This window comes from Centrocercus urophasianus, unplaced genomic scaffold, assembly GCF_019232065.1.
Source record: "Centrocercus urophasianus isolate 14NV4802_14NV808 unplaced genomic scaffold, USGS_Curo_1.0 seq_10, whole genome shotgun sequence".
Lineage (NCBI taxonomy): Eukaryota > Metazoa > Chordata > Aves > Galliformes > Phasianidae > Centrocercus > Centrocercus urophasianus.
In genome coordinates, this window is record NW_024884142.1 from 81,626,220 (window position 1) to 81,653,392 (window position 27,173).

Here is a 27,173-nt window from a genome sequence, read left to right on the forward strand (position 1 = left end):
AGGATGCTACAGTACATCTGTATCTTGTTCAGATATTTTGATGCCAATTGCCTAGTTTCCATCAGTTTATGGCTATACTCATTCATGAGTGTCTCTGAATGCCTCTTATCCTGCTGGGAGTTATCAAACCTCCTGTGTGAAGTTGAGAGATCCTCACTCCTCTTGTGAGACAGTGAAGTAGCAATACTGACCTGTGTCACGATACCAACTGCCACCATTTCCTTACAGTTCAGGGGGACGTTTGCATTTGTAGGGCAGACCACTGTAAATAAAACTCTAAAAAATCTAAATTGTGCTTTCAAATGTACTTAGCATTATCCTCATTCCTTTTTCGTCACGTGTGTAACAAGAAAGAAGTTATTCTGAGACTTTTGAACAAAGCTAAGACAGCTCCTTCATAGACCTAGGATGCACATCCACCTTAATCAGAGAGAGCCAGTGAAGTGCAGCAGGGCAGCTAGCACTGCACAATGTCAGTGAAGACAAGTATTTTTTGGTACCTGGTCTGTTTTGATTAACAAACTCAGTGGCTGAAAATTTCTTGCAGTATGTAAGCACGCACATGCTTGACTCTGACCTTTTAACTCCTGCTTCTCTTCTTTTTCCATCTTTGCTCTGCCTACCTGGACTAGTTATAGTGCTCACAGTGAAAATTATGATCTAATTTATCACTTAGTGAACTTTTTCCTTCAGATGAGTTAAGCTTTGTTGTTCCAGGAAGTTCCTGGATAACCATAAGAATTTACCTTGAAACAGTACTAAAAGCTTGAGATCTTGTAGGGTCTCCCAAAGCAAGTATGATAGATTTTGCTCAGTTGCTCGAAGTCCAGATAGGCGAGCATTCATTAATATTATGTTATAAGCGGAAAATGCAAAACATTTTTAGAACTGTTTATCCCTATTCCACCTGCAGAGCAAGGAGATTGCTGACACAGTGCCCAGATACAAAAACTGCAAATGAAAGTCTTCAGTTTTTTGCTATTTCTTAGGAAAAATAAACACTACGCAACCCAATCTGACAGCTTCACTGAACAAAATATGTGAGAGCTGTTATTCTGAGGCACACATCTCCACAGGGGAGAAGCTAAAAATCGCATTAGCTTTTTTTTTCCTCAAGTATTAAAAATGAAAAATATGTCTTTCCCTCATCTGCAAAAGGTGGCTTAAAACCTGTTTTTACGTATCCATCAGCCTCTCATAAAGATCTGTCTGTAGACACATTCCCTATTAATTAGCTATTTAGTACCCATCTTGAAAAAGGATAAGCAAACGTGTTTATATTCATTTGCAATGAAGCTGAGGAGCTAATAGCTTTTACTTTCACTAGTAGCACTCATGTTTTCATAGACAGATACAAATATATGTATACATATACACACACTCTCTGAATGAACAGAGGCTGAAACACACAGGTCAGTTCACTGACAGATGTGAAGACAGAGCCTTTTTTACAAAGCTGTAATTCACCATATGTACAAGAAAAACAGCTACATAGAAATACGCGTATCTTATTAGATGCAGTGAATAGAAATGCTTAAGAGCAGCCACAGGGTACTTCACCTCTATCTTGAAATAATGTTTTTCCCAAGTAGATATGCATTATTTGGGGTTAAGAGTGGAGAGCATTTTTCACCTACCCGTGTCTCCCTTCAGTGGGGCTGACCAATGGAGCACACATCCCGAGCGCTATGCGATGAGCACACTGTACTCCCTCACAACTCTAACCAGCATCTACACCTACCCATGTCGGAACAAACAACAATAAAACACTGCCTCCCCAAAAAACATAGCCACCACAAGGTCAGTAGGATAGCACACAGAGACACTGCATTTGAGAACAAAAGAGTACATCCCCATGGGAGGTGGCTTCTAAGACATGAGGCACACAATGTGCCTTATGCTTTGCTTTCATATAAAAGCAAACATATAAACTGCCCCACAGGCTCCATGCCCACATGCAGCCATTTCATCTCAATCAGCCAGCTTCCATTCATCACTAATAAGACATACCCACCCTTCCTTCCACAAAATCACGTATCTTAAACTTTTTATCAGGCCTCCACTTGTGCTCACTCAGTCATGATTCCCACTGGTCCAAGACAGAGATACATTAGCGAAGCTAATTGAACAGTACATGGATCTTTTTAGTTAATGTAATGCTATAACGCAATGGAAAGCACAGCAACAATAGGCTGCAGCAAGTGAGGATATGCTCAGATGCAGCAGCCATGGACACCAAAACAAAGGGAAAATGAAAAAAATCTGCTTACCCTTAGAAGGCCTCAGGTATGCAGGGATCTCCAGCAAGATACCCTCACCTCCCCTGCCAACCCTTACATCAGGTCTGGGAAGGGGTGGATCCTGGCTCCATCAGGTGCAATCACTCGGGTACATTGCATGCACCTGAGTTCCCCTGGGTTGGTCCTGCCTTCCTACCAGGTGCTCAATCACTGCTTCAAGACACGACTTAGCATTCCTGCTACAGTAGATAAAACAAAATACTGAATAAAAAGGAAAATGGAACTAAGATACTTCTTTGAACAGCTAGCTGGCACTGTAGCAAAGTGCTATTATCAGTGGTCAATAAGTTTACCAGGAGATAACAGCACACAAATGTATTTCTGCCTCAGGATCGGCTTCACAGGAGTCATAGGCCATCTCTACCAATGTAACTGTGAGCATGGGCTTGGCCAGCCATGGCACTGCTTAACACTGTGAGTTGGCTAACACAGTGCATGTTACTACTCTGAAAAGGCACAGGATAAAAGCCACAAATAGAAGGAAATTTCATCATTTTCTTTCTAACCAGCTAAATTTTTTTCCTGTTCAAACTAATGGAAGCTCTACTATTTATTCACAGTTGAGAGGTTAATTGGCCCAAAGGGAAAAAATTACTCTATTAAATACTTCCAGTTTATTTAAAGTAAAACTTTGCTGGAATTAATTTGAATTATTAATGTTGGTTGTTATATATATTTGTCCCCAAATAACCTTTTTCTCATGACACTATAGTGACAATTCAGGGATCTCAGTAATGATTTTTTTAGTATATTTCCGTACTCAACTAAAAAAGATAACATCCTCAAAGGAAAAGAACCACTGTTATTTCCATTTCTTTCACAAAATTTGTGAAATATCTAGCAGTATTTCAATGGACTGTTTAAATATACAGGTATGTACATTTGCCTACACCCAGTCATTCCAAAAACAAAATAAATTCACACAGTTCTTATGGACAACTTCTAGCAAGGGAGAAGCTAATCGAGTAATAAATTTGAAGTTGGGCTCTGCAAATTCCACTTATCTTCAACTGGAGCTTCAGTCAGTCAAACTGTTAGGATCATGGAAAGAAAATGGAATTCCCTGTGCTACTGAAAGATGAGATACGAACTGCCGCCTTCATACACAATCAGAGCACAGTTTTGAGCATCACTGTGTACTACTCCAATGAATTATTACAACAGTGGAAAAGAGGATTTTCAGCGCAGTTCTACTCTTCTGTGCTTATTTGTTAACGAAAATGGATTTCTCCTCTTCCACTACAGGCCATAGGTTTGAGCAGTGCAGCAAGCACACTTCAGCTTTTATGTTCATTATTTAAAGATATTCAGCAAATCACAGGGTCTAAATCAAAGATCGTATCTCCAGTAAACATTTAATTTACAGATGTCTGTGGAATAATCTACTGGTTTTCAAGGTTTCTGTCCTTTTAGTCCCCCTCAGCAGAAGCAAAGATCTTTATCATCAGGAAGATTACCACAACACAGTTGCCTGACCTTTTTAAACCTATTTTCTGCTAGTGTCAGAAAGCGTGTGATAAAAACCAACTTGCATAGGAAGTTTATTAAAGTGTTTGTTGTCATCGTTTTTCACCCCAAAAACAAAATTAATTGCATAAGCAATGATAAAAATATAGCAAGTAATATATATTTTAGCTGCTCGTCAACTTAGCTTTAAATTATTATTAAGTTTACCTGCAAAGGACTTGTTTACAGCACGTGCAGATATGAGTAGCACAAGCATACCATAAAATATGTAACATTTCATGGTTTTGAGATCTGCATCTAAATTAATTGGACTATTAATGGCAAAATGTAAGAAAGAAATCATATACCTTTTATTTTCACTAATGGGCAGTAACACCTTGGCATAATTGATTAGAAGTGCTTATTTCTGATGCATTGGAGTTTGACAGATGCAAATCTTTGCATCTAGACATGCATAAAATGACAAGCAAAACAGGAAAACGTAGCCAACTATGATGTGAGTAACCTCAGCCCATAACAAACATGCTACTCGGCCAGCAACAAATTTAGATTTTCCTGAGTGACACAGAAAAGCTCCAGCCATAAGACTCCTTATCCCTCATCCAAATTTATCCCCCAATACATTTGCCCTGTATCTTTTAGGTTCCTAACAGATCAGACAAAATTCTTACAAAACTAACCTAGCTCAAGCTCACATCAGTCTTTGAGAGCTTAATTCTACAGGCAAAACACTTATTTTAACACAGCATTTTATAGTGGAAGAAACTGTATCAACAGTTAGGCTCCAAACAGCAGCAAGCTAAACATAGCTGTTTAGTTCCTCTCATCCTCAGAAATGATCACAGCTCAAAACATCGTGCCTGCTAAAAGCAATAAAACCCTATAAGATCCAGAGAGGTAAACCAAAAGACTGGATCACTTAACTGTTATTCCTGCAAACACGTATTATGAACAGTCCAAATGCTTTCCAAGTAGCTGTTCGTAGGATAGAGATGTTCAGATACACCTGTATTTAACAGGGTGGTTATTTAAGGTTCAGAAGTCCAATCAAATATTTAAAAAAAATCTGTTTCTGTCAAATGTGACTGTATTCATGAGATGTAAGATTACCAGACCACTATCTTTTAAAAACTTGCTGAAATGAAAATTCATTTCACAATTCAAAGCAGATACCTATCAGTTCTCACCATGTAGAAATTCCATTTCTTTCCAATCACACTTTGAAATGAAGTGTTTGGAGCAGGGATAACTCCAAAATATCCCCACACACATTCTTGATTTCATAAAGGTTATGTTCAATGAATACTCACAGCACTGAATAATAATAATAGTACTGGCTATTTGTGTCTAGACAGTATCACGAGTGTAACACTTAATGAACAATAAGCCAAAGGTCAGGATATTTCCTATTAAGCAGGTGTCTTCATCAGGAGCTATGTTTGGAAGCCTGTTCTGCACTACACCGCCACACTGTCTCACATTGTCCTGAGGAAAATCTGTAATTGTCTCCAAGATTTTCATAAATTCCACTTCTACTACCAGTGTGTTTTAATAAGATGATGAGACTTTTAGAAGCGAAAAAAGCTATGAGAATAAAACTAACAATTTTTACAGCTAAAAAATCCCAATCCCTATTCAATCAATGATGCTTGTCTTCCTACTCTCAACGTTAAGCCTGCTTACCTCCGCATGCGTAATTTCAATATAGGATTTCATTTCTGCTGTAAAACAACATATCAGAATCAAAGCTGCAGATAACTGTAGTGCAATGTTGGTGCTAATTGAGTTTCTTTATATATTAGGCTTAACTTTCTGCTTAGCAAGGGCTTTTTTTCCTCCCCTAAATATATTATTATCGTACATAAGCTTCTCTCTTTCTTCATAACAGTGATATGCTCTTCCATGTATTAAGTCTTTTTTTTTTTTTTTCCCCTTATTTTGATTCCCTTATGTAGGAAAGCACAATCAAGTTGAAGAGCAGACACAGTATGGCACATAACTGCAAGTAAGTCTCCAGGCACTTTTCATGGACCAAAAACTGGACAGCTTGGCAAACATGAATGCATTGCGACAAGGAAATATAAGCCAGAAGGGGTGTCCAAGGGCAGTGGCACTGTATTTGCTTCAGGATCTGACTGTATGCTCAGCCCTCAGTGGAGTTCATAGCCTCTAGAAAGCTACTGTTGCCTCTTTCCTGTGAAGATGCTCCTAGGCTTCTCCCCACCCTCTCACCTACTTGTCCAATGTACACATGCCAAGATTTTGCCACATACCAAATCTAAGCACAAGGGTTGTCTATGCTCACTCTGGTATTTTAATTTTTAATACCTCAGGCTTTAGACATTTTGTTGCTTACTTACATGAGATACTGAAAGGATATTAATAGAGTATCACATCCCAAATGACTGAATTTTTGCTAGTCAAAGCAATATTTTCATCTGTGATTTTAAAACTAAGTGTGGATAACTGTATTGCCACCAAAGATATTTTGCTTTTAAAATGTATAATAATGTTTGGCATTATTCTAGATGTTCATACATCACTTAGTATTCATGGTACACAGCTATCCAACACTGTGTGAGAGACAGAATCTCTAATACTTACAGCCAATCATCATCATCGCAACAGCAAAGATCTTCTCCCCATCTGTAGTCGGTGCAATGTTTCCAAATCCAACACTGGTGAGGCTGGTCATTGTAAAATACAATGAGGAGATGTAGACAGAATCCTTGCTTGGCCCACCTTCCCATTTTCCAAAGCCAGATGTGTTAAAACGGTAAGGTGTTCCTATTGACATTCCCAGCTGATAGAGCCAGCTCTCGGTTCGGATCGTGTTTGTATCCTCATCAATAACTTCATAGTCTCCTATGCTGTACCAAATGCAGGCCAACCAGTGTGCTGCGAGACCAAACACACACACCAGCAGAACCAAGACTGCTGCTCCATATTCTATGTAGTGATCCAATTTCCGAGCGACACGACCCAGGCGAAGTAGTCTGACCACTTTAAGTGAACTGAAGAGGCTACTGATGCCCTAGAAAGATAAAGAACAGCGAGCATTAGAATCAAAGACTGAAGCAGCATTTGTAACCGACATTTGTAAAGACACGAGATGATATATCAGAATTAAGTGTTCATAAAAAAAAAAAAAAAAAAAAAAAAAAAGACTGTGAAACATGAACTATATAATGATTCTTTTCAGGGATGGACACATGCCTTATCTTTATGCACTAACATTTTGCAGGCCTCTGAATTTCACTTTTGGGTGTTTTCGATAGGTCAACAAATATCTGTGTAAAGGCTTCAGATGATAGGCGTGCTCAGTTGTGCAGGTAAACTGCCCCTGAGTATCCTCATGCTACATTAGGCTGGCTGAAAATAAATACAAAAATCACTGACCATTAAATTATACAAATCTAATATTTGAGAGGAACATAGTAAGACACCTACTGAATTAATTCCAGCAATTGGAGTCATGAACCTCTCATAGCTATTTCTGACTTTCTCATCAGAACAATACTGGGCAACAAGTGCTCTATTTTCTCAAATATAACACAGTCTGCAGTATTTAGGTCAGGCATAGGAGGAAGATAAATAAAGGTGATCTAAAAAATACTGGAAGTACCAAGCGATTTGTATTTTTTCAGTGCAAACATGTTTGCTGTGTTTACTTTCAATGTATGAAAGTAAAGACTATCGGTCTTTCTATCTCCGATGGACCGCACAAAGATCAAGTACTTCAAATATCTCACTGTCTAATCCCCACATCATTTCTTTGACAACTCTGCTATCACTGTAGTATTTCTGTGCTAATACCAGTACAGCTCCCATAAAACAGAATTAAGATAGCATGTAGGATTTGACATTAACTGTTAGACTGATTTCCATTCCCAAGTAAAAGTGGATAAATAAAAACAGAAATTCGAAGCCATTTGGAAAACTAGAAGAGCTGAACAGTCTTTCATAGAAAAGCTTTGCTTTTTTTTTTTTTTTTTTTTTTTTTTCTTTCTCCCCTATTCCTCCTTATCATGATGGCTTTCATACAGAGAACTCTGATTAAAATTTAAATAGACAGGTTTAATGAGTATTTCTGGAAATGTATAATTGCATACTTCTGGTCCCCAGCTTTTACTGGAAGTTTGTTTATTCCCACATAAATACAACTGCTTCAGTATCTAAGGCTGGTTCAATGCACTAGAAGAGATGTTTTATTAAATAATTACTTAAAGCATATTGACTCATGTTCCCCAGGACTGCAGCAATGTATTTCCTCTTTATTTCATGAATTTGTCATGATTACATTGGCTCATTTTCAGAGATAGATATAATTTGTTACCTCAGAACACATTATCTATTTCCCTTCAGGGGAGGGAAAGCAGGTACTTCTGAAGGCTAAGTATGGAGGGAAAAAGGGAAAAGAGAAAACATAACAAAAACAAACTAAATAAATAATTTGATCTTTAAGGTCTCTTCTAACCCAAGTCATTCTATGATTACCATATTTTAGGAACCAGGCGTGCAAGTCCCTGAGTGATGAGCATGTCTACATCCTAAATATCTGCATTCTAGTACTACCACACCATTTTACAGTCTTTTCTCCCAGGACCAAAGTCCATTTTTCCTTTATGTCTGCACAATTTTAACAGGAAAACAACATTATACTACATTACTAGAATTCACCAGTAATGACCAACTTTTAGTTTTAGTCTAAAAATTAAGCCTTTAATCAGCTTTTAAGTCCATGGCAATGGCAAGAAAAAATTACATCCCAGCACTCTAAAAACCAGTTTAAATTTTGCTGAAAAATGACACAATATTTGTTCTATAAAATGAAGTTTATTGCTGGATTAAAAAAAAATCTGCTTGTCAATGAGTCCTACCAAAGGAAAACAGTGATTCAGCAATGATTCAGGAAGGACTTAGATATCTGTTTGGGGATTTGATTAATTCTTAATTGAGTTAGACTGAAAAGAAGGACTAGAAATACTAGGGGGGAAGAAAGAAAAAAAAAACCCAGAAGAGGAGCTGAAGAAGCTGGATATAAAAATAGGAACGCAAACTACAATATCTGAAATTAGATGAAAAAAGTTTAAAGCAAACAGCCTTCAGAGCTTCAGAACAGAGTATCTGGAGATCACTGTATTCTTATCTGAACTTTCCTTGTGAAATTCCCCAAAATGGAATTTCATAAAGCATTTCAAATAACGTAGACTCAGAAGAAAGGTTTTGTCTATTCTAAGTGGATCAATACAAAAATGAAGAAATGTGTAAAGATTTTTTAAACAATTCTCTTAACATTTCCTAAGTGACAGAATTTCAAATTGTTACAAACAATGAAATAGTCTATTTCATAGGCTGTTAAGTAGAAAAAAATCAGATAATTCCCCAAGACTTTAAAACAGCACTTTTTGTCACTAAATTTAGCAACTAAAATTTTAATACTCATGGGAATAGATCTGCTGGATTCAAAATTGACATTTTTAGATGGCTGCTTTCCAAAATAGAACTGTGCTTTTCGATTACTGTCCATTCTAATGCTCTTATCTGAGCAGATTATTTTTATGCTTTTACCATACAGATGTCTCCGTGATGTCACACACAAAAAAGAGCTTGAACTCAATTTACTCCTTTGGATGCTTGTACCACCCTGTTAGCTTGCTCCTGCTACAGCATTTGAGAGGCAGGTTCAGAAACACTCAGAGTTCCTTCCGCCCAGACAAAACCTTGGTTCATAAAGAACTAGAAATTGTATTACAGGTCCCCAGATGCCCAATAACCCCTTCCCAAATGCTTTGCTATAAAGAATCAATTTTAGGCATCTACAATGCAGACAAGAAATGACAAAATAAGGAATATCCCACCAAGTTTGATCTAGGCTAGATTTATTCAGAGAGAGTTCCACCTGATTGTATTCCACAGATCCCTCCTCTGGGGAGTATGTAAAAGCTAAGAAATCTCTTCTAAGTCCCTGGTAGAAAATCAGTACATTTTTAAATATATTTTTCTTGCAGGGAAAAATTGTCAGCATAAAATGATGAATTTCACACACCATTATATAACAAATTTTTTGAAGTAACTGAATGAAACTAAACATATTACTGCTCATACCCACACGTAGTTTCCTGCTGGTTTTTGGCTGGGATAGACTTCACTTTCTTTAGTACAATGCTACATTTTGGATTTGTGACAAAAACAGCATTGACAACAGATATGTTTTAGCTATCGCTGAGCGGGGCTGGCACAGCACCAAGCTCTTTCCTGCTTCTCCTACTAGCAAAGATGCTGGGGGTGCAAAAGAAGCTGGGAGGGGACACAGCCAGGACAGCTGGCTCCAGCTAAACAAAGAGATATTCCATACCACACAATGCTATGCTCAGCTATACAAATGAGGAGGAATTTTCCAAGGCTGCCATTGCTCCAAGACTGCCTGCGCACTGGTCACCTCATAATGCACAACTTTTTAAATTTTTTATTTTTTTAATTATCTAAAGGTCTTTATCTCAACCCCTGAGTTTCTAAATTTTGCCCTTCCAATTCTCTTCCCTCATCTCACTGGGGGAGAGTGACAAAGTGACCGTGGTATTTAGTTGCCTTCAAGGGTTAAACCACAACAAGTTGCTGACATTTTTTCAAATATTTAATACGCTGGCTGTTTTATTTTCATTGCTAGTGATGGATGATGCATGGAGATTGAAAAATCTGTAGTAAACCAAAGGGCAAGGTCAAAGCACTGAGAGCCAGAAGAAATAACTCAGTATTCTCTGATTGATCAAACTCAAACTTCAAAAGCCCTTATAATAATAAGCACAACAACCACCACCCCCTCCTCCTATGCAATCTTTAAGGAATAGAACTGTATCTCAGAAGACCAGCGTTCTTCAGTACTGCAGGAAAACAAAACCCATCAGAAGATGCTTCAGAAATTTATCCATGGAACACTGCTAAAACTAAATTTCCATGCATAATGTTGCAAATTACACCTACTCACTGTGCACTTTTACATAGATTTTCTTCAGTATCACCTTTTTTTTCTGCAGAACATGACCTGCAGTCAGTGTCTCACACCTGTATCTCAGCCACGTGCCAAATCCTCTCTCAAAACAGAGGATCCAGAATATTGATGTTTTGACTTCAGCTTTGCGTCGGACAACAGAAGATTTATACCATTATTTCCACATACATGAAGAGAGGTAAGGAGAAAAGACATTGCGATAAATTACTTTGTGATGGCGTTTTGTGCTTTTTTGAAAACATAAGGGTGGTAGCAGAGTATTTATTAGTTACTTGTGTCTCTACAATCCTTAAACCAGCAGCAGTGGACACTACAGTGCCAGGTGCCGTACAAATAAAAACAAGTTACTGTTCATTGGCTGAGCAAATGTGAAATCAATTCAAAATTTACTGCTTTGTAACAAGACATGGGATGAAAAACTTCAGCAAAGAAGTAAAACATGACTTTCATCCCACCTGCTAAAGCTGATTTAAAGCTAGGATTTTAAAAATAAATCTGCATGACAATATGGTAGCATTCAATTTTTATGTTGTTATTTACTTTCCACGTGTACAGAATGAAAACACACAAACTAAGCATTAAGATATTTTTTTTCTGGGCTCCAAGGAAATATAGTTTATTTACTACTAACTATTTTTAGAAAGAGAAATACTGACGTACATTTGCTCTATGATTTCTAGCACTTTCTTCTTACACATAACAGTTGATGTTCTGGCTTCGCTTCAATTAAAGGGAGATGCAGGAAAACAACAACTAACCATTACAAGAATGAGAATGAAACAGAACAAAAAATATATTATTTGAAAAAAAAAAAAAAAAAAAAAAAAAGGACAATGACAAACCAGATTTATCACTAGTGTAAGAGGGACAAGAGCCATGGAAAGCAATACCTTGCTTCTTGGCATTTGATTCCTTCGTCGGCTGTACTGCAGCCTGGCAGAAACATGGCAGCCCTGTCTGCCATCAGGTCATTATCAGGACTTTTGATTTTTGTTTTTTTGCCTTTTCTAATTTTCTTAATTAGGTCTGCAAACACGACCTTTCCTACAGATTGCCATATTGAGCATGAGATAACATTATGCACACAGGTCAAAATCAATATCTAAACTTTCTGGTTGCTGCTGTGGTTCCAAGTACTGAAGAACACAGATCTCTAAACTCACAATGCTTATTTTAGTCAGACATCCCCCAGCTTGGTTAGAATCCATGGAAAAACAGCAATAATTCATGTATACGAGCATAGAGTGCAAAAAGAGATTAAAAGGCTGATTTTTCATTTATAAAGCTTGCCTTGCACATATAAACACTCTCAGAAAACCAGCATATGCAGGAAACAAACTCTTTTTTTAAAGCACTGACTGTAAGATCAAGGCCAGAGATAAAGATACCATGCAGGTAACATAAAGCTTCCAATTGCTATTTACCCATTCCACATTCCCAAATCAAAAATTTACCCGGGTTATGTCCCGCCTTGTAAGGGGAGGGAAGGAGTGACCAGAAAGTTAGAAAATGATTTCTGTTGCTCCTTTACATCCTTACAGACGGCTGTTTTCCAGGGCTTCTGATTCAAAGAACCAGCCAGTTTCAGAAGTTTTTTTTTTAAACTTCCTCTGAATGGGCAAACATCCAAATAAAATTTAGTATTACAGGCATCCAGAACCACTCCATCTTAGATTCAAATCCAATCCCTAATATAAAATAGACTATACAGCAGCCATTTAGCTATTCAAATAAGTACTCTTTGCCATTTCATCTGATTTTCTGCCTCAGATCAATACAAGTATGCTGAACTGGGGAAAAATAACATGGTAACTGATCCCTGTCTCTGAAATATGCTTCCCTTTATATGCAGTACAACTCAAACAGCAGCTTTTTGAAATAATTCAGATTCTAATAAATTCAATTAGCTCTCCGTCTTGGGCAAAGGCTATCACCATACATTATCACTGAAAATGTAATTCAGTGTTTTAATTCTTTTAGCCTTATACAGATTGAATTGCTTCTGTAGACTACTATTCTCTCTTTAACAGCATGATAAATCATGTCATGCTTTTCAAAGCTATGAAAAAGCACCTTAAAATGCAATCACATCCTCACTTTCTCACGACTTAGCCAAAACATTCATCTGAATGCTAGCAGTGAGAAAAAATACCTAACTGGCATCCTATCAGCCACAGGCAGAACCTACGGAGTAGGTGCTGGGCAGGACATCCTTCTTTACTATCCTTTTTTGGGAAGGACTGTCCATTAGCAGATAACATAGATGCCTCTGAGACACAATTTAAATGAGCTGAACATCTTATGCATGCTTAAGCACAGGAAAGAATCCTAAATGGTTAAATGGCAGAAAAACTTTGCAGCGCCAACATACAACACCAACAGAGTTTGTAAAACAGAGGTTCTGAAAGCAGCCTGCTCCTCAAAAGGGCAGCACAAAAAAGGCACTTCATTAGAAGTATGGAGGCTGGGTTTTAAGGAATTCGTCCCTTCCCATCTTCCGTCAACACATCCAAGAAATATTTAACAACATTTCTACTGTGCTTGGATCTTACTTTGGTATTTAGCTGCTTTGTTACAGACGCTATGAAGAAAGTAGGTTATGACTGCTTTAGTTTTAATCAGCCACATAAAAACATTCATTCATTACCAGATTTGTCAATAGACTTGACTCACATACAAAACTAATTAGACAGACCCAAATAAGAGAGACGAACTACAAGAACTTTCAAATGGATATTAAATTATGTAGCTGTCTGCCATTTAGAAGACTTTAAAAAGTATATTTTCCAGTTTGCACAATTCATCTAATAAAAATATCTATGATCCCCTGTTTATTTTATAAAACTATAAATACCGTGGTCATTTACATTTATTGCCTTTATTGTAAAACACATCTAGAGAATTTGTATGCTTTTTGGTTTAGCTACTTCAATAATTCCTAGATAGCTCATTTGTGTTAGCAGGAGAGATTATTCCACTAATACGATTTAAATTAATCTATTGCAAAAGTACTGCCTTGCATTTGCCAAAAACCTGACCAGCAATGCATTCATTTTATCCACGTACAACTCACTGCACTTTCAAGTTGCACCAAGCTCCCTTAGCACTAAACAGCTTAATTTACTTTGATTACTTCTGTACTGTGGTTTTTTTTCTGGGACTTTTTTTTTTTTTAAATCATCATACATTTCATCCATTGAAAGTTATATGTGTGCTCTGTCTAAATGCTAGCTTCCCTCTTATTGATCCACTTAAGTGAACCCTAGATCGTTGATATTGAATACATCTTTCCTGATGATCTTTCAGTATGCATTTATTTATCTCAACTACTAAGAATTATATACGGTTCTCAGTTCAGTATCAGCCAATAACTGATCACAGTGTTTCACTCAAATATATACAGGGAGCCTACAGTAAGAACTGCTATTTCAGAGATTTATACAACGCTGACATGACTGGATTCCACACCAAACATGAAATCTCACAACAGTGTCACATGTAATAAGTCAAACTGCTCCCAACATAAATTATATCTTATGGGATTATGGATAAAAAACACAGTATAAAATTGCTTGAGCTGACACTGCAAAAATATGATTCAACTTGCTTTGGAATACAAGGTCTTAGATTGCATCGTTCTTGGAAAAAAACTACTTTAAGTCTGCTTTTTTATTAAATTTACTGAACAGAAAGAGGTAACGTTACCCCTCAAAGTTGGTGATATTTCCTTAACTGAGGCATAATACTAATTACTATAAAGGATCACTGACAAATAGTATTGCGATTATTCAAATTCAAAAGATACTAACATGGTAGGTTTTAAGGGCTGTGTAAATTTTAGACCAATGTATTCTTTTTGACTCAGTCCATACTGCAGCATATTGTCTTAACAGTACTAAGATTAATCCTAGCATTGTGCCGCTTCATCAATCAACAGATTAAGTTCTATATTGGGTCATGAAAGTAATTTCTACTTAACAGTATGATCAGGTTGCCATGTAGAAAAACCAGGAGAAATATTTATACCTTTTCTTTCACTTCAGTACCAATGGAAATTCCTCTAAATCTATTCTCATTTCTCATTTGCATTCTGTTCACGTCTATAATCTCTGAGATGCTGCACTCTTTCTCCTTCAGCATCACTCTTGAGATCAGAAATTTCAGATATTCTCATATCTAATTCCAGGGCCTTGGACAAATACATTCATTTTTTTCCCTCTTCCATCTGTAGAATGTATTTATTCATACTTAAGTGCCTCTTGTATTAATTGTAGTTATTAATAGCTGTATTGATTAATAGTTAATGAATTCAAAGTATTTTTATGGACAAAAAAAATTCTCAACAGTACAAAGAGGAAACCAGAATTTCAATCATATTTTTTAAAATGTGGATTGAAAAATATACTAATGTTCCAAATTGTAATAAACACAAGAAATTTTGAAATAGGCTAAAAAACACAGAAGTCAGTTTTGTTTCTAGACAGTATTTTTTCCATTGTATAATATTTTTTCCATTTTATAATAGAATAATGAAGTAAGTTGGCAAACAAAAAGTTGCTCGAAAATGGGGAAGAAAATCAATCCAAATTCTTTTTAAATGAGTATGTCTTGTCAAAAATATTTATCAGTTCTAGTTTCATCTGTTATAATTAATCTTACATTGTTGGAACATCTTGAAGACAAAACCAGCTTCACTACTGATGTAATGAGGGCCAAGTGTTGAGACAGTCCCAAAGTTACCCAAAGAGCCAACAGACTCACTATCCTATCTACACTGCTTTTAACTTCACCAGCTTCAGGCCCTGTGTACACTGCAAAAAAATGTTTCTTTCACAACAATTATATCACTCTTAGAAACAAGTCAACCTGTCAAGTTAGTTCCTTCATGGTCCCCTCGTGTCCTCAGTTTCTGTTAATGGAGAATGATAGCAGGCAGAAAAACAGTGAGCTTTAACCTCTCAGTCTCCCTTTACTATCACATGTGGAAAACACAGAAACATTAACATAACAACTTATAGTCTTCATCTCATTTTACAGCCACTGCTGTCACTGAACATCATGTTCTCTCTGACAGTTTTTGGGGTTTTTTTTAATGTATTTGTCAGATGGACAAAAAAGCCCTCCCAGTAGCCATGGCCACCTACTGTCTTCATTCTCAAGGAATTACTTACAGCTGAGCCAAAGTAAAACATGTGTATCGACCCAGTCTGGACACTTAAAATGTGAGCAGCAAAGCCCTGCAGCTGACTTAATCCAACAGTTAAGTAACATGGTGTGTGAACTGGGGTGGGAGGCAAGTAAAATCTAAACCAGTGCGTTTGAAAGAAAGGGAGCTGGTCCACAAGGGAATACTCTTCACAATACAGAATATACAAAGCAAGACCTTTAAATTTCAAAGACTCCTTGAATGTGACTTTTTTTCTTTCAATAAAAGGTTATCTTTTTCTCCACAGGCAGTTCGTGAAACGACAATTAACATATACTGTCCCAAATCTCCACCTGAAGTGCACAGCATTATTCTGCTGACATTGCTGGCAAAGCCCCTCAGGTCCCGTAAACCAGTCTGTGAGCCCTTCACAGAAGAGCACCAATTTACACCAGCAGAGGCTCCTCTCCAGTGACCTTACAATGATTTATATCAGTTAAATGTCAGAACCCACTAGGGAAAATACAGATGAACAGTCTTGAAAGGACAGCATCAAGAGAAAGTTTTTTCCTTGGGCATGATGGCTAAAGTAACTAGAAGTACTGCTGTTATACTGATTAATACTGTTGAAGAGACACAGGAAAGCTGAAGTACCAATCATCTCATCATTAGAATGCAACATCCAAACAAAGAAACTGGAGAAATCCCAACCTGGGTAACAACTTCTCAGTAATTGTTGCCCTGAGTCTGTGCATGTCTATGTCCGCACTCAGTCCAAGGCTGTGACGGCCTCTGCTACAGACATTTCCCCCAGGGATGTTCTGTGGGTCATATCACCAGCCTACAGATATGAAATGTTCCTCCAGCAAAAAATCATTAGCAGATTGTTACTATTTGCAGAGGATGAGAAAAGTTTTTTTTGTTGTTTTTTTAAATCTTTCAACAACAGAAATACCTGTGGGCTCTCCTTTCAATGCTTTATCAATGCTACAATAAATTAACACATGAAAGCCCTGAACAGGAATTTTAAACAAACAAATATCTCAGGTCAGGTCTCACAAGGCTTTTTGCATCATCTTATTTGTGTTATTTCCGTCTGTAGCTCTATATAAAATGAAAACCTCTCTAGGGAATTAAATATCAAATATTTATATACCCAATAGTTTGCCTACCAAACCTAAGTTCAAAAGGAAAAATACTTTAAATTAGATAAGCCAGTTAGTGTATTTTCACAAAAGTATTGCAGTTTTACGATTTTACCCAGATATTTAATTGGATATAATTTTCTTTTAATAGCTAGTTTGTCCTTCATAACATGTATTTCAAAGGAACTCATAAAAATTAAATATTACACACTAAATTTTAAATACTAAGCACAGATGAAACTCTTATGTATGCCACAGATAAATACAGACATAATTATTTTGTGATAGATTTTATAAGGTATAGTTAAAGATGACTCTTGCAGCCCAGTTCTTAAAATTTTGATAACCATTCATGAACTCTCTGATCTAGTTAGGCATGAAACTTGTTTTTTTACTTTTTCATATTTGAGTAATACTTTCTTGTTAGCTTGAGCCAGTAGGAAAATAAGCAGTACCAGAGTAGCCTGAATGTTAGTTCTTCTGCTTGCTTGTGACTGGTTCCTGAAGAAATATTAAAGAATTAAGGAGGAGCTTACATTTCTAGATTTCTCCCTGCCTTTTCTTCTAATTATGGAATTACCAAACAGCATCTTCAAGTGTTTTACTTTCCTCTAAAACTGTTGCCAATGGTGCATGCATCACTGGGCATCCATACAATACTATCTGGTGGGGTAAGATTCAGCCACTCACCACCTGCCACATCACAATGAAAGCTGAGAAAAAGGAATTGTTCACATGAAGAATTGCCCCTAGTAGACATACCCTGCTCAGTTATCAGTGAAAGGAAGAGAATCCTGCCCTAATAAGCCATCTTTACACACTACTTCAAGCTATTTATTGTAAGTCAGATTAAGCAGTTTCTCTCAGAGCTTTACACAAAAGCTGTCTGCTTCTGCCTTGTCCTCCTGAACTTCAACAATGAAAGAAAGTAAATATGGATTTCTGACACCAAAACCTCAGCTTCTGGCAGTGCAATTAAAGATGGATCCTTCCAGAGAAGGCTCATCAGAAAACTTCTACATGCACTGAGGGCAGCTACTAGAGACACAGGAACAATAACCCAATATATTCAAAAGCAGTCATTTATTTCTTCTCCCTTCCCCACACCCAAATACAAAGTAATAATTAAGGGGTGAAAGTAGAATTACTGACCTCATCAACGTTCTCAAAAGCATTGATCACATCATATGGCAAGCATGAGAGCAGGTCGATCACAAACCAGGTCTTCAAGTAATTCATGCGAATCAGCTTTGGGTCAGAGATCACCTCTCCTGCTGGTCCCACAAACGTGGTGTGGAAATTAAGTACAATGTCTACCAAAAAAATGACATCTACAATGCTGTCCACTACTAGCCATGCCACATTGTTCTGTTTGGTTTTAAAGGAGACATTATAAGGGACCAAAATAGCCGTGTAGAAGGTTAAAATCAAGATGATCCAGTCCCAGGTAGTCTTGAAAACACAATAATGCAAAATTATATGTGGTGGAGTCTTTGGTGCTTCTTGTTTGTACTGTGGGAGAATTTCGGAGCCCAGCTGCAGTACCTATAGTGACAAAGATTTTAGGAGAAAAAAGAAACATTAATTTTTTTTTAATATTAATTTTAACATCGTAGAGTCTTGAGCTCAGTTGATAAAAAGACATGCCCACTAACCTCTTCTAACATTATCAAATTGTAAGTCAGAAAAAGTATTCTGCTGAACAAAAAAACACAGTAGCAACCAAAGATCAGTTTTCTTATTTTCAATGTCATTAATTATTTTTTACTACAACTAATGTGTTGAACCTGCAAGACATGCAGAGAAGAGAATGCACCTTCCACAGTCTGAACAGACTAGACTTATAAATGATGGGAAGGAAGGCAGTTGCAAATCAATCAATACAGCACCTGGACACTGCTTCTAAATGCTATCTTGCTTTACTCTTCACTATACTGTGTCGGAAATCGAGTTCTGTACGACGATCATGAATGTGTAAAGTCTCTGTTCCTGTGTGCTGCACAGGACTGAAGTCCATGAATTATTATTATTAGCTTCAATAAACTCATTTCAACCTTTAACGTTTCAGGGAGAAAAGGTCAATATCTTCCATATCTGATGGTGAACAGTTGAGTTCAAATACAGTTAGGTCTGAATTCAGAAAAGCACTACAGCAAAAGATGATCTGTCAGCAACTTGAGGTTGAGCACATGTTCAAGTGTTCTGCATAATTAAAATCTTTCCCATTCTGCACAGTGGTACAAAAAGAATACAATCATGCTTTTACATTATGCAATACCTATGGAAAACCATGACAATGTCTTAGGAACTAAATTTCCTCATACCTGTTAACAAGAATACACCTGTTTATATCTGTGGTTATACATCAGGGTGGAACCAAGGTGAGTGACCTGACTCAAAAAAAAAAAAAAAAAAAAAAACCTGAACTAGTGATATTTTAAAATAAAATTTATACAGGATGAATTATAGGTAAAAACAGAAAGGAAGTGGAAACTTGAGCAAGCGAGATGTGTTTCTTAGTGCCAGACTCAGAAACTGGGAGAGCATGGTTTCTATTTCTATTTCAGAGCATGGTTCCTTTTTCACATTTATTTACAACAGAGTTCAGAGCAACAGGCTGCCCACTCTGGGAAAAGATCAGACAGCATATCTAGAATAGAAAGGATGTCTTCCATTCATGCTCCTTATCTCAGCTTTGTTAACATCAATTATTTGGACATGGATTTTTATCTGCAGGCTTTCTGGGTACTTCTTATTATTCTTCTTTGTTAACTAGGGGGTTTTTGTTTTGTTTTTTTCTTCTCAGTAGATTAATCCAAAAAAAGACAAAAAGAAAACAACTGGACAAAACAATCTCAGATCAAGTTCCCTGCTGCTCTGAACCTTACATCCTCACATAATCAGTTACTCTTGTGCACCACAGAGGTCAGTCACTGTCAGATCACAGTCCCTTGCACATGTTTAAATGACTATGAGAGCTGAAAGGCAAAAAAACAAGCCTGCTGACCTTAAGCGCATTGTGTTTTCCAGAAGAGAAATAGCATGACCTGCTCAGGAGACCTGCTGGTTAGCACAAGGGCATCAACACTATAAGAAAAAACTGAAAACCTAATGAAGTTTGTTTCACTGAGTTTCTAGAATGACAGCAAGCAGGGGAATAGAACATTTCCCTGTAAAAGTAGGATCCTTGCAGACCAAACCAGGACCCCAACAAGGCCCTTAAAGTATTAAGTGCCATACCACTCCTAAACCTGTTTCACCCAGGTTTGCCACAATAAAAATTGTTGGCTTGTGCTGTGACAAAGCTAAAGTAAGCACAAGACTAAAGAAGTCTCTTCTCTACAGGAGGCAATGGCCAACACAGTTCCCAGAAGTCCCTAGCACTGACTGGAAGATGTTGTGTACTGACCTGGTAATGTGTATGCATGGCATGCATTTCCTACACAGCTTGTTTGCAGGCCCAGCTACAAATGTTTGAAGGTCTTTTCTTGACAAAAGTTCAGGCCTAACATCAGTACTGCAAATACCTCCTGCATTCCCTTTTGAATATTGCAACTGTACCTGGATCAGTTGGAAAGCACTCTGCTACTACTGCTTTCAGCAAGGCTTAGCACAAACAGCAGCTCTCACAGCAGCTCTCACAGCAGATCCCAAGCCTGAAATATGGTCCACTGGCCAATATTCACTCGCTGAAATAATTAATCAGCAAACCAAGCACTTTTCATCATACAGTGACATTCTGCAGATGGCTAACTGGATTTTAGTCCTAACGCCAAGATTTAGCTAGCACGGGAAGATATTTTTCACCCTTTATATATGGAGGGTGAAACGTGATTTCTTCTTTGGTCATCAGATAATTCCTAGCACTATTTGTTTTTTTTTAGCCTAAATACTATTTGAAAAACATCAAGCATTTTGATAACGATTCCACTCAGTACAGGAACTTCAACCATATAACACAGAAAAATGCACTTTATTTTTAGACTGTTTGTTAAATTTACATATCTAAATTCTAGCCTGACAATTGTATAATGCACTCCATTTTGGACACTTCTGGTCTCTTTGCCCTCCAAGAACTTGTGGAAATTTTGCATCCTCCAAGCTGAAGTTATTGGAAAATCTACTAATGTATTGCCATATACCTAAATAATGGGAGCCATGGCGAGAAAAGCCTCTGGCAATAAAGAAGAGGCTAAATTATGGTGTCAGTTATTTTGCTGTAAATCACAAAGAATACCAGTAAATCCAGTGGAACTGAATGGATGTAAAACTTAACTGAATGCAGAGAAAAACAGACGTCTCATTTCAAATCATTAAGAAAACAAACAACTTCGCTGCTTTAGTGTTTTAAAATGTCATCACCAAGTACAAAGCACTCTCTACTAGCTTGTCTGAAACCCAAAGGGCTACAGTGCAGAAAAATAAAAGCATCAATGTCTTCTTCCACTTTTATTTAGAAAGGAAACAGAATCTAAACTATCTGAATGGTTAGATTTATTAATAAACCTTTTCAATTTCCACTCTCTCCCAATAGCTAATTAAAATGAACATTGAGTCATGGCTTCACCCAGTCTCCAACAGAAGGATGAGCACCAGAAGTTTGCATGCGAATCTAAAAGAAAAGAGCAAGGAGAGAGCAGGAGATGGGCATCAGGGAATGACAAAGAGATGCCAATCACTTGCAAGGTGGAGAAGGCCACTTGCAGCACACCTGGGATATCTCCAGCCTTCTGTTTAGGTAGGTTAGGGTGACAAATTCCAGTCCTGGCTCCCCCTCACTACACCACTAACATATAGACCTTATAAAACCACTCTAATACCTTGCCAGAATTGCCAGAGTTCTCCACTGTCATGCCAAGTGTCATGCATGGTCTATGGGGGTTGGACTCGATGATCTCTGGAGGTCCCTTCCAACCCCTACAATTCTGTGATTCTGTGATTTGCTCACCATCCTTCCAGAGATGCACACCACTGCACGGTTGTCTGGAGAAGAGAGCTATAAACCCACTCTCTATGCTACATAGCAAAGCCAGGAAGATGTAAAGAGAAGTACATGCTGCCCTACACCAAGGTGCTTTTACTGTACTCCAGTCTCCGAGGAGAACAGTGCCAACCTGAAACACAGTATTTGCTGAAGCAGACATGTATTATGACCCACCCACACAAACTAAGTAGATACAAACTGCTTGTAAAGATACTTCTCCTTCTCAAAAAAATAAATATGAGAGCAATTATGAAGAAAATGCATGCAACTGCATAAACCAACACGCCAAGCCTTCACCCATGTGCACTGATCATTTTACTATAATTTCATAAATAACTGAAACAGCTCTGGTTTTGAAAGACTTTTCTCCATTTACATCATTGTACCTCAGTAAAAGAAATACTTATTTCAGAAAGTTATTATTGGAAGTATTCCAATTACTTCTGATTCATCAGCAACTACAGTCTTATTATCCACATTTATTATTTGTGGTAATGATGCATGATGTTTTAATCGCTCTTTAAAGCCAAAGAACACTGTTTCAAGAGCAGAAAGGAAGAATTTCACCATGAGTTTCAAAAGGCTGTGTTTTGGATTTTGTTTTCGTTTTAAACAGAATAAAAGAGATTTATTCTAGACTTGTTTGTAGATTTATTCTAGACTTGTGATGTATTCTAGACTCACTAAAATTGTGATTTTAAAAATGGTGAATATATCACTAATCAGGACTAATAAAAGTGCATTAGCAAGTGTTTAAAATGATTTATTTCTAAGAATGAATAACTTGGGAAAAATCCACATTCATTTTCGACTTAATTTCCCCCCTTTTGTGTTTACAACAGCGTATTTGCTCTCTCTCATTCTCCCTTTTGTTCTTCTAAGCACCTACACAAATTACTCTCCAGCCAAGAGCTAGTTGCTAAATCTCAACTTGATGTATATTTTAATGGCAGTTATAAGTCCCTAGTAAACAAAATTTACAAAAAAATAAAAAAAAAAAAAAAAGCAAAAGGTCCTTTGTTAGACAATGCTGCTAAGCACCATTATAATTTTTCTGCTTGTATGCCTCATAACTATTTCATTTTTTAAATTATGACATGCTCTTGTTTACCCCAAGCTGCCTGGTAAATGTACAGAATGCATCAGCCAATACCACGGGTGCAGAAGACAGTGAACTTTGCAGTGACCAGGAAGGATGGTTCCTACAATTAGTTCTTTAGTAATAAAACCACAGAACCGTTTCAACTACTTTGTACTCACATTGCAAAGTGTGCTCAGAGTTACCTAACATCCCTGCATTAATTGTATAATGAATTTAAACAGTTTTTACATGATTGCTATTAGAAGAGTCAGGCTAGACAAATCTACACTCTGGCAAAAGTCAGAGACTAAAGCTTAACGCTCACTGCTTGTATTATCCACAGCCTGTGGATAAAACAAAGTGGTTTTTCACTAACAGCCTTCTGAAGCCAATTAATCATAAACAATAACAAATTCTAAGCCTTTGTGGCAGGACTGTTATTTGTGTTTGTACAACACCTTGCCCCATTCAGCTACTAGGACACAACCAGATCCTCAGCTTTTGAAAAGCTGAGAGCAACACTAATAATAAATGAAGAGATTTCTTGCACAAACAAGATGGATATGAAATGCCACAGCAAGCAGAAAAAGAAATAGGCTGTACTCTAATTTGAGCTTAAAATTTCAAATAGGCTCCTGCAGAAATGAAGAAAAAAATAAGTCATTCGAAAATACAATGGGGAACAGTTAAGAGATCCTATCTTAAATATTATTAGGAGATCATTCTAGAATAAGAAGCCTGACAGCTCATGTCTTCTAAGGATAAAAAGTGGGCTCCTCTGTGTGATTATACGCACTCTGCTTTTCTCTAGTGTCATTCTATTGACTTAGATGGAATTACAGCTGATGTACAACAAGGCACCTACATTACAGTTGGGGATAATGTTCTTTTTAAAATAATGACTGCAATATTCAGCCAGCAATTAAAGAAACTCATTTCAGACATATAAACTATACACTTGCCCTTTATTATTTGTAATGAATCAACTTACTGTGCCAGTTAGAATACTTGAGAAGTCTTTTTCAAGTTATCAGCCAACAATATGTTTTAGTAACGTAGCCATGTAAGTCTAGAGACTGAGGTTCAAAGAGCCAAACCGAGCTACTTCAGATTTTCTACCTTGCATTCCACTGCCTTAATTTTAGTGTGAAGTAAAACTCAAGAGTAAACATCTGAAGAGAAGGAAGGATTATTTAGTAGTAAGTCTTGACTTATATTATCTGGGAGAACATCCCCACTTTAAGACACTAAAGCAATTTCAGGGTGTGAATGTGATAATCACACAGCATTCCTAAAGTATAGCATCCATGTGAATTTCTGACCCTTCCCTCTGCTAGTGTCATCTCATCTACTTTCTGCAAAAATGCTCATAACAAAAAATCAGTCCTCCATTCTGGAGAGCACCTACATTAAATACAAAATAGGTAAGCTCCTGTTTGTGGAAATTTTATGGTCATGTGATAAAAACGCAGGCTTGGCTAAGGAAATGTCTACTTTGCAAGGAAACTAAAACATAAGTGGAAGAAAACAAACACTGGGAGACTCATGGAGCTCATCAATGGTTTACACCTCCAGCTACAAACAAAGATTAAGAATTACTGTCAAGAATCATGGCTACTGCCATGGCACTGACAGCAACAGGCTGATACAGGAGTACCATGTTACATTGGCCATACTGTCATGAACACCACATCAAGATTTTCCCCAAGCTGTTTTTACACCGGGGAGACCCTGCTGCTGGTCCTGGAGACAACAACAGGAAACTTAGCTCAGTCTCTCCCTCTCGTGGCGAAAGCCCTAAAACCCTCATACTTCATGAAGCCTCTGCATAGGTCTTTTCTCAAAACTTTGAAAGAATCTACTTTAATCACATTTTCACTTTTCTACTATCTGAAGTACTGCTTGTGGCATCTTACAGATGTTCTGCCCATTTTAACCAGTTTTAAAACTCACCAGCATCCCACTAAAAGAAAATTAGACATGAATGGACGCAAAGAACTGTGCCAATGATTCTCTGGAATTTCTTTCTGCACTAGCTGAAGTTTATCTCACCTCAGTTTAAACAAGCAAATAGTCCAAGATCCAACTAGAGTTGAGAGATCTTCAAGAGATCTTGAGAGAAGAAAGAAAAATAAGGAAAACATACTTATTTCAATAATAATGCCATTGTAAGATTTTGCTGAGATATGGAAGCCAAAATTGCATTTAGGTTGCATTAAGTCTTCTGAACACCAGTTTCCATTCCACTACTAAAGTAGACATTTCACAGCACACAATATTCTTTTGAGCTCCTGTACCTGCCACCTGGTTTCAGAATCACAGGGCAAAGGAGACAGATTGAATAGCTCATGCAGAGACAGCATATCCAAAAAGGCTATGTACATTTCTTTACTGTTTCTTGTGAAAAGGAAATGTTACCTCAGCAAGACGTGAGTGCTTGTGAACATTCTCTCCTTTCTGCACGCTTGGAGCAAGCTGCTGCAGCACTCCTCGGCTGCTTGTGAGGGCACGGGTCAAGCGAGCAAACTTTCCCCAACCTCAAAAAAAAAAAAAAAAGCAAAACATGCAACATCATATACATTACAAAACAAAAAATTGGAAGCATACCCCATAACGTTTCTCATTATTAAAAAAAATATAAGTTAAAAGAAAAATAGAGCAAATTGTATTAATGCTGACTACAAGGGAGTATAATTTAACCATGTGTCAGAAAAAAGCAAGTCATAGTAAAGGCAGCAGGTTGGTTAAGTAACAAGTAACAACTGCAGTAGCTTTGTGTTCACGGGTTCTACAAGAGTGCATTACACAAACCACATCTTTTGTAAGGATAAATGTGCACTGTACAATAATCTTCTATTAAACCTAATGGTCAGATTTGGATCTCACAGCCCTGAAGACGACGTCCCAGACTAATAAAGACGTAGGACTAAAATCAGGCACAGTGAAAGCCAGAGCTGCCTGTAACGGAAATGAATCTGGCCTCAGATGCATTAAACATAGTTCTGGAATAAGCAGAGAAAAGCACATAAGTAAGAAAAAGCAGAGCAAATAAAACAAAATCATTAATTTTATCCCCTCTAAACAAAAGAGAAAAATATACAAATAGAATTTCTCAAACTGTAATAAAACATTTAACAAATTCTGGCAGATAGGTCACGCTGAATTTTAATTCAGAATATTTTTTGCAGTAATTCCAAATAGCCCTCAAAATAGAAAGTTTGAATGACAGACACAAGCTAGCTTTGACTATAACCTTTATGAACATACTTTGACATAACAGAAAAAGTCAGGCAGAGTACATGTCTGAGTATTTTTGGCAGTCTGAAAGCAAAGTATCAGTGCATTTGGTCTTGAAAAATGCTAGCACCACCTGCAAACTGTTGAGCAGTCTCACCTCCTACTCCAACTGAGGGTGCTCAGCACTTTGCAGACTCAGTTCTTAATGAAATCTTGCTTCTGGAAAAATTTCCCTTTACATTATAATTTCAGCACCAACAGAAATGACACTATTAGCAGTGACAGTTTTTAAAGACTAGTCTAGAATTTAGGCTGCAAGTTATCCATAACGAGTGAAGGAAAACGAGTAGTTAAAATACTGTCCACTACTTAGAACATTAGCCTTGTTTGACATCTCACCCTGATGTCACCTTCATCCATCACCCTGATGGAACTTGCAAGAACATATTTGTCAACTTGCTGGGTAAGCACAAAAAAATAAATTGTCTGAACTGGCTATTGAACAAAGTCTTCCAGATCAGAGCTGAAAAAAACTGGTCTGTAAGAATACACAAAACAATGCATTTATTGAAGGGAAGAACCAAATTTAGAAATACCTTTCTAGAAACAAGAATAAAAGTGAACATTTTCTTATGCCCCAAAGCACACTTTAAAGGAAGCCTGGCACAATTTAATAAACTTGATCAGAATTAGTAAATTCTTCCTGGGAATATTCAGCAACACGTAGGCTGCGTAATTTCCACCCAGTAAGCTAGATCTTTCCTGGTAAACTCATGTGAGTTTAACTACTATAGAGCAGTA

The 27,173-nt window shown here is 37.2% G+C and overlaps 1 protein-coding gene across 5 annotated transcripts in view; it reads right to left on the reverse strand.

The window, feature by feature from the left end:
- Positions 1-27,173, reverse strand: part of KCNH1 (potassium voltage-gated channel subfamily H member 1) — a 190,667-nt gene that overhangs the window by 121,118 nt on the left and 42,376 nt on the right. For all 5 annotated transcript variants that reach the window (XR_006168313.1, XM_042815897.1, XM_042815891.1 and 2 more), the window contains exons 5-7: positions 25,554-25,672; positions 18,223-18,615; positions 6,372-6,801 (exon numbers count right to left, since the gene is read on the reverse strand). Coding sequence is in view for 4 of the 5 variants with exons in the window: in XM_042815897.1 (XP_042671831.1) it covers positions 6,372-6,801; positions 18,223-18,615; positions 25,554-25,672 (942 nt within the window). In the remaining variant the exon portion in view is untranslated. The remainder of the gene's footprint in view (positions 1-6,371; positions 6,802-18,222; positions 18,616-25,553; positions 25,673-27,173) is intronic.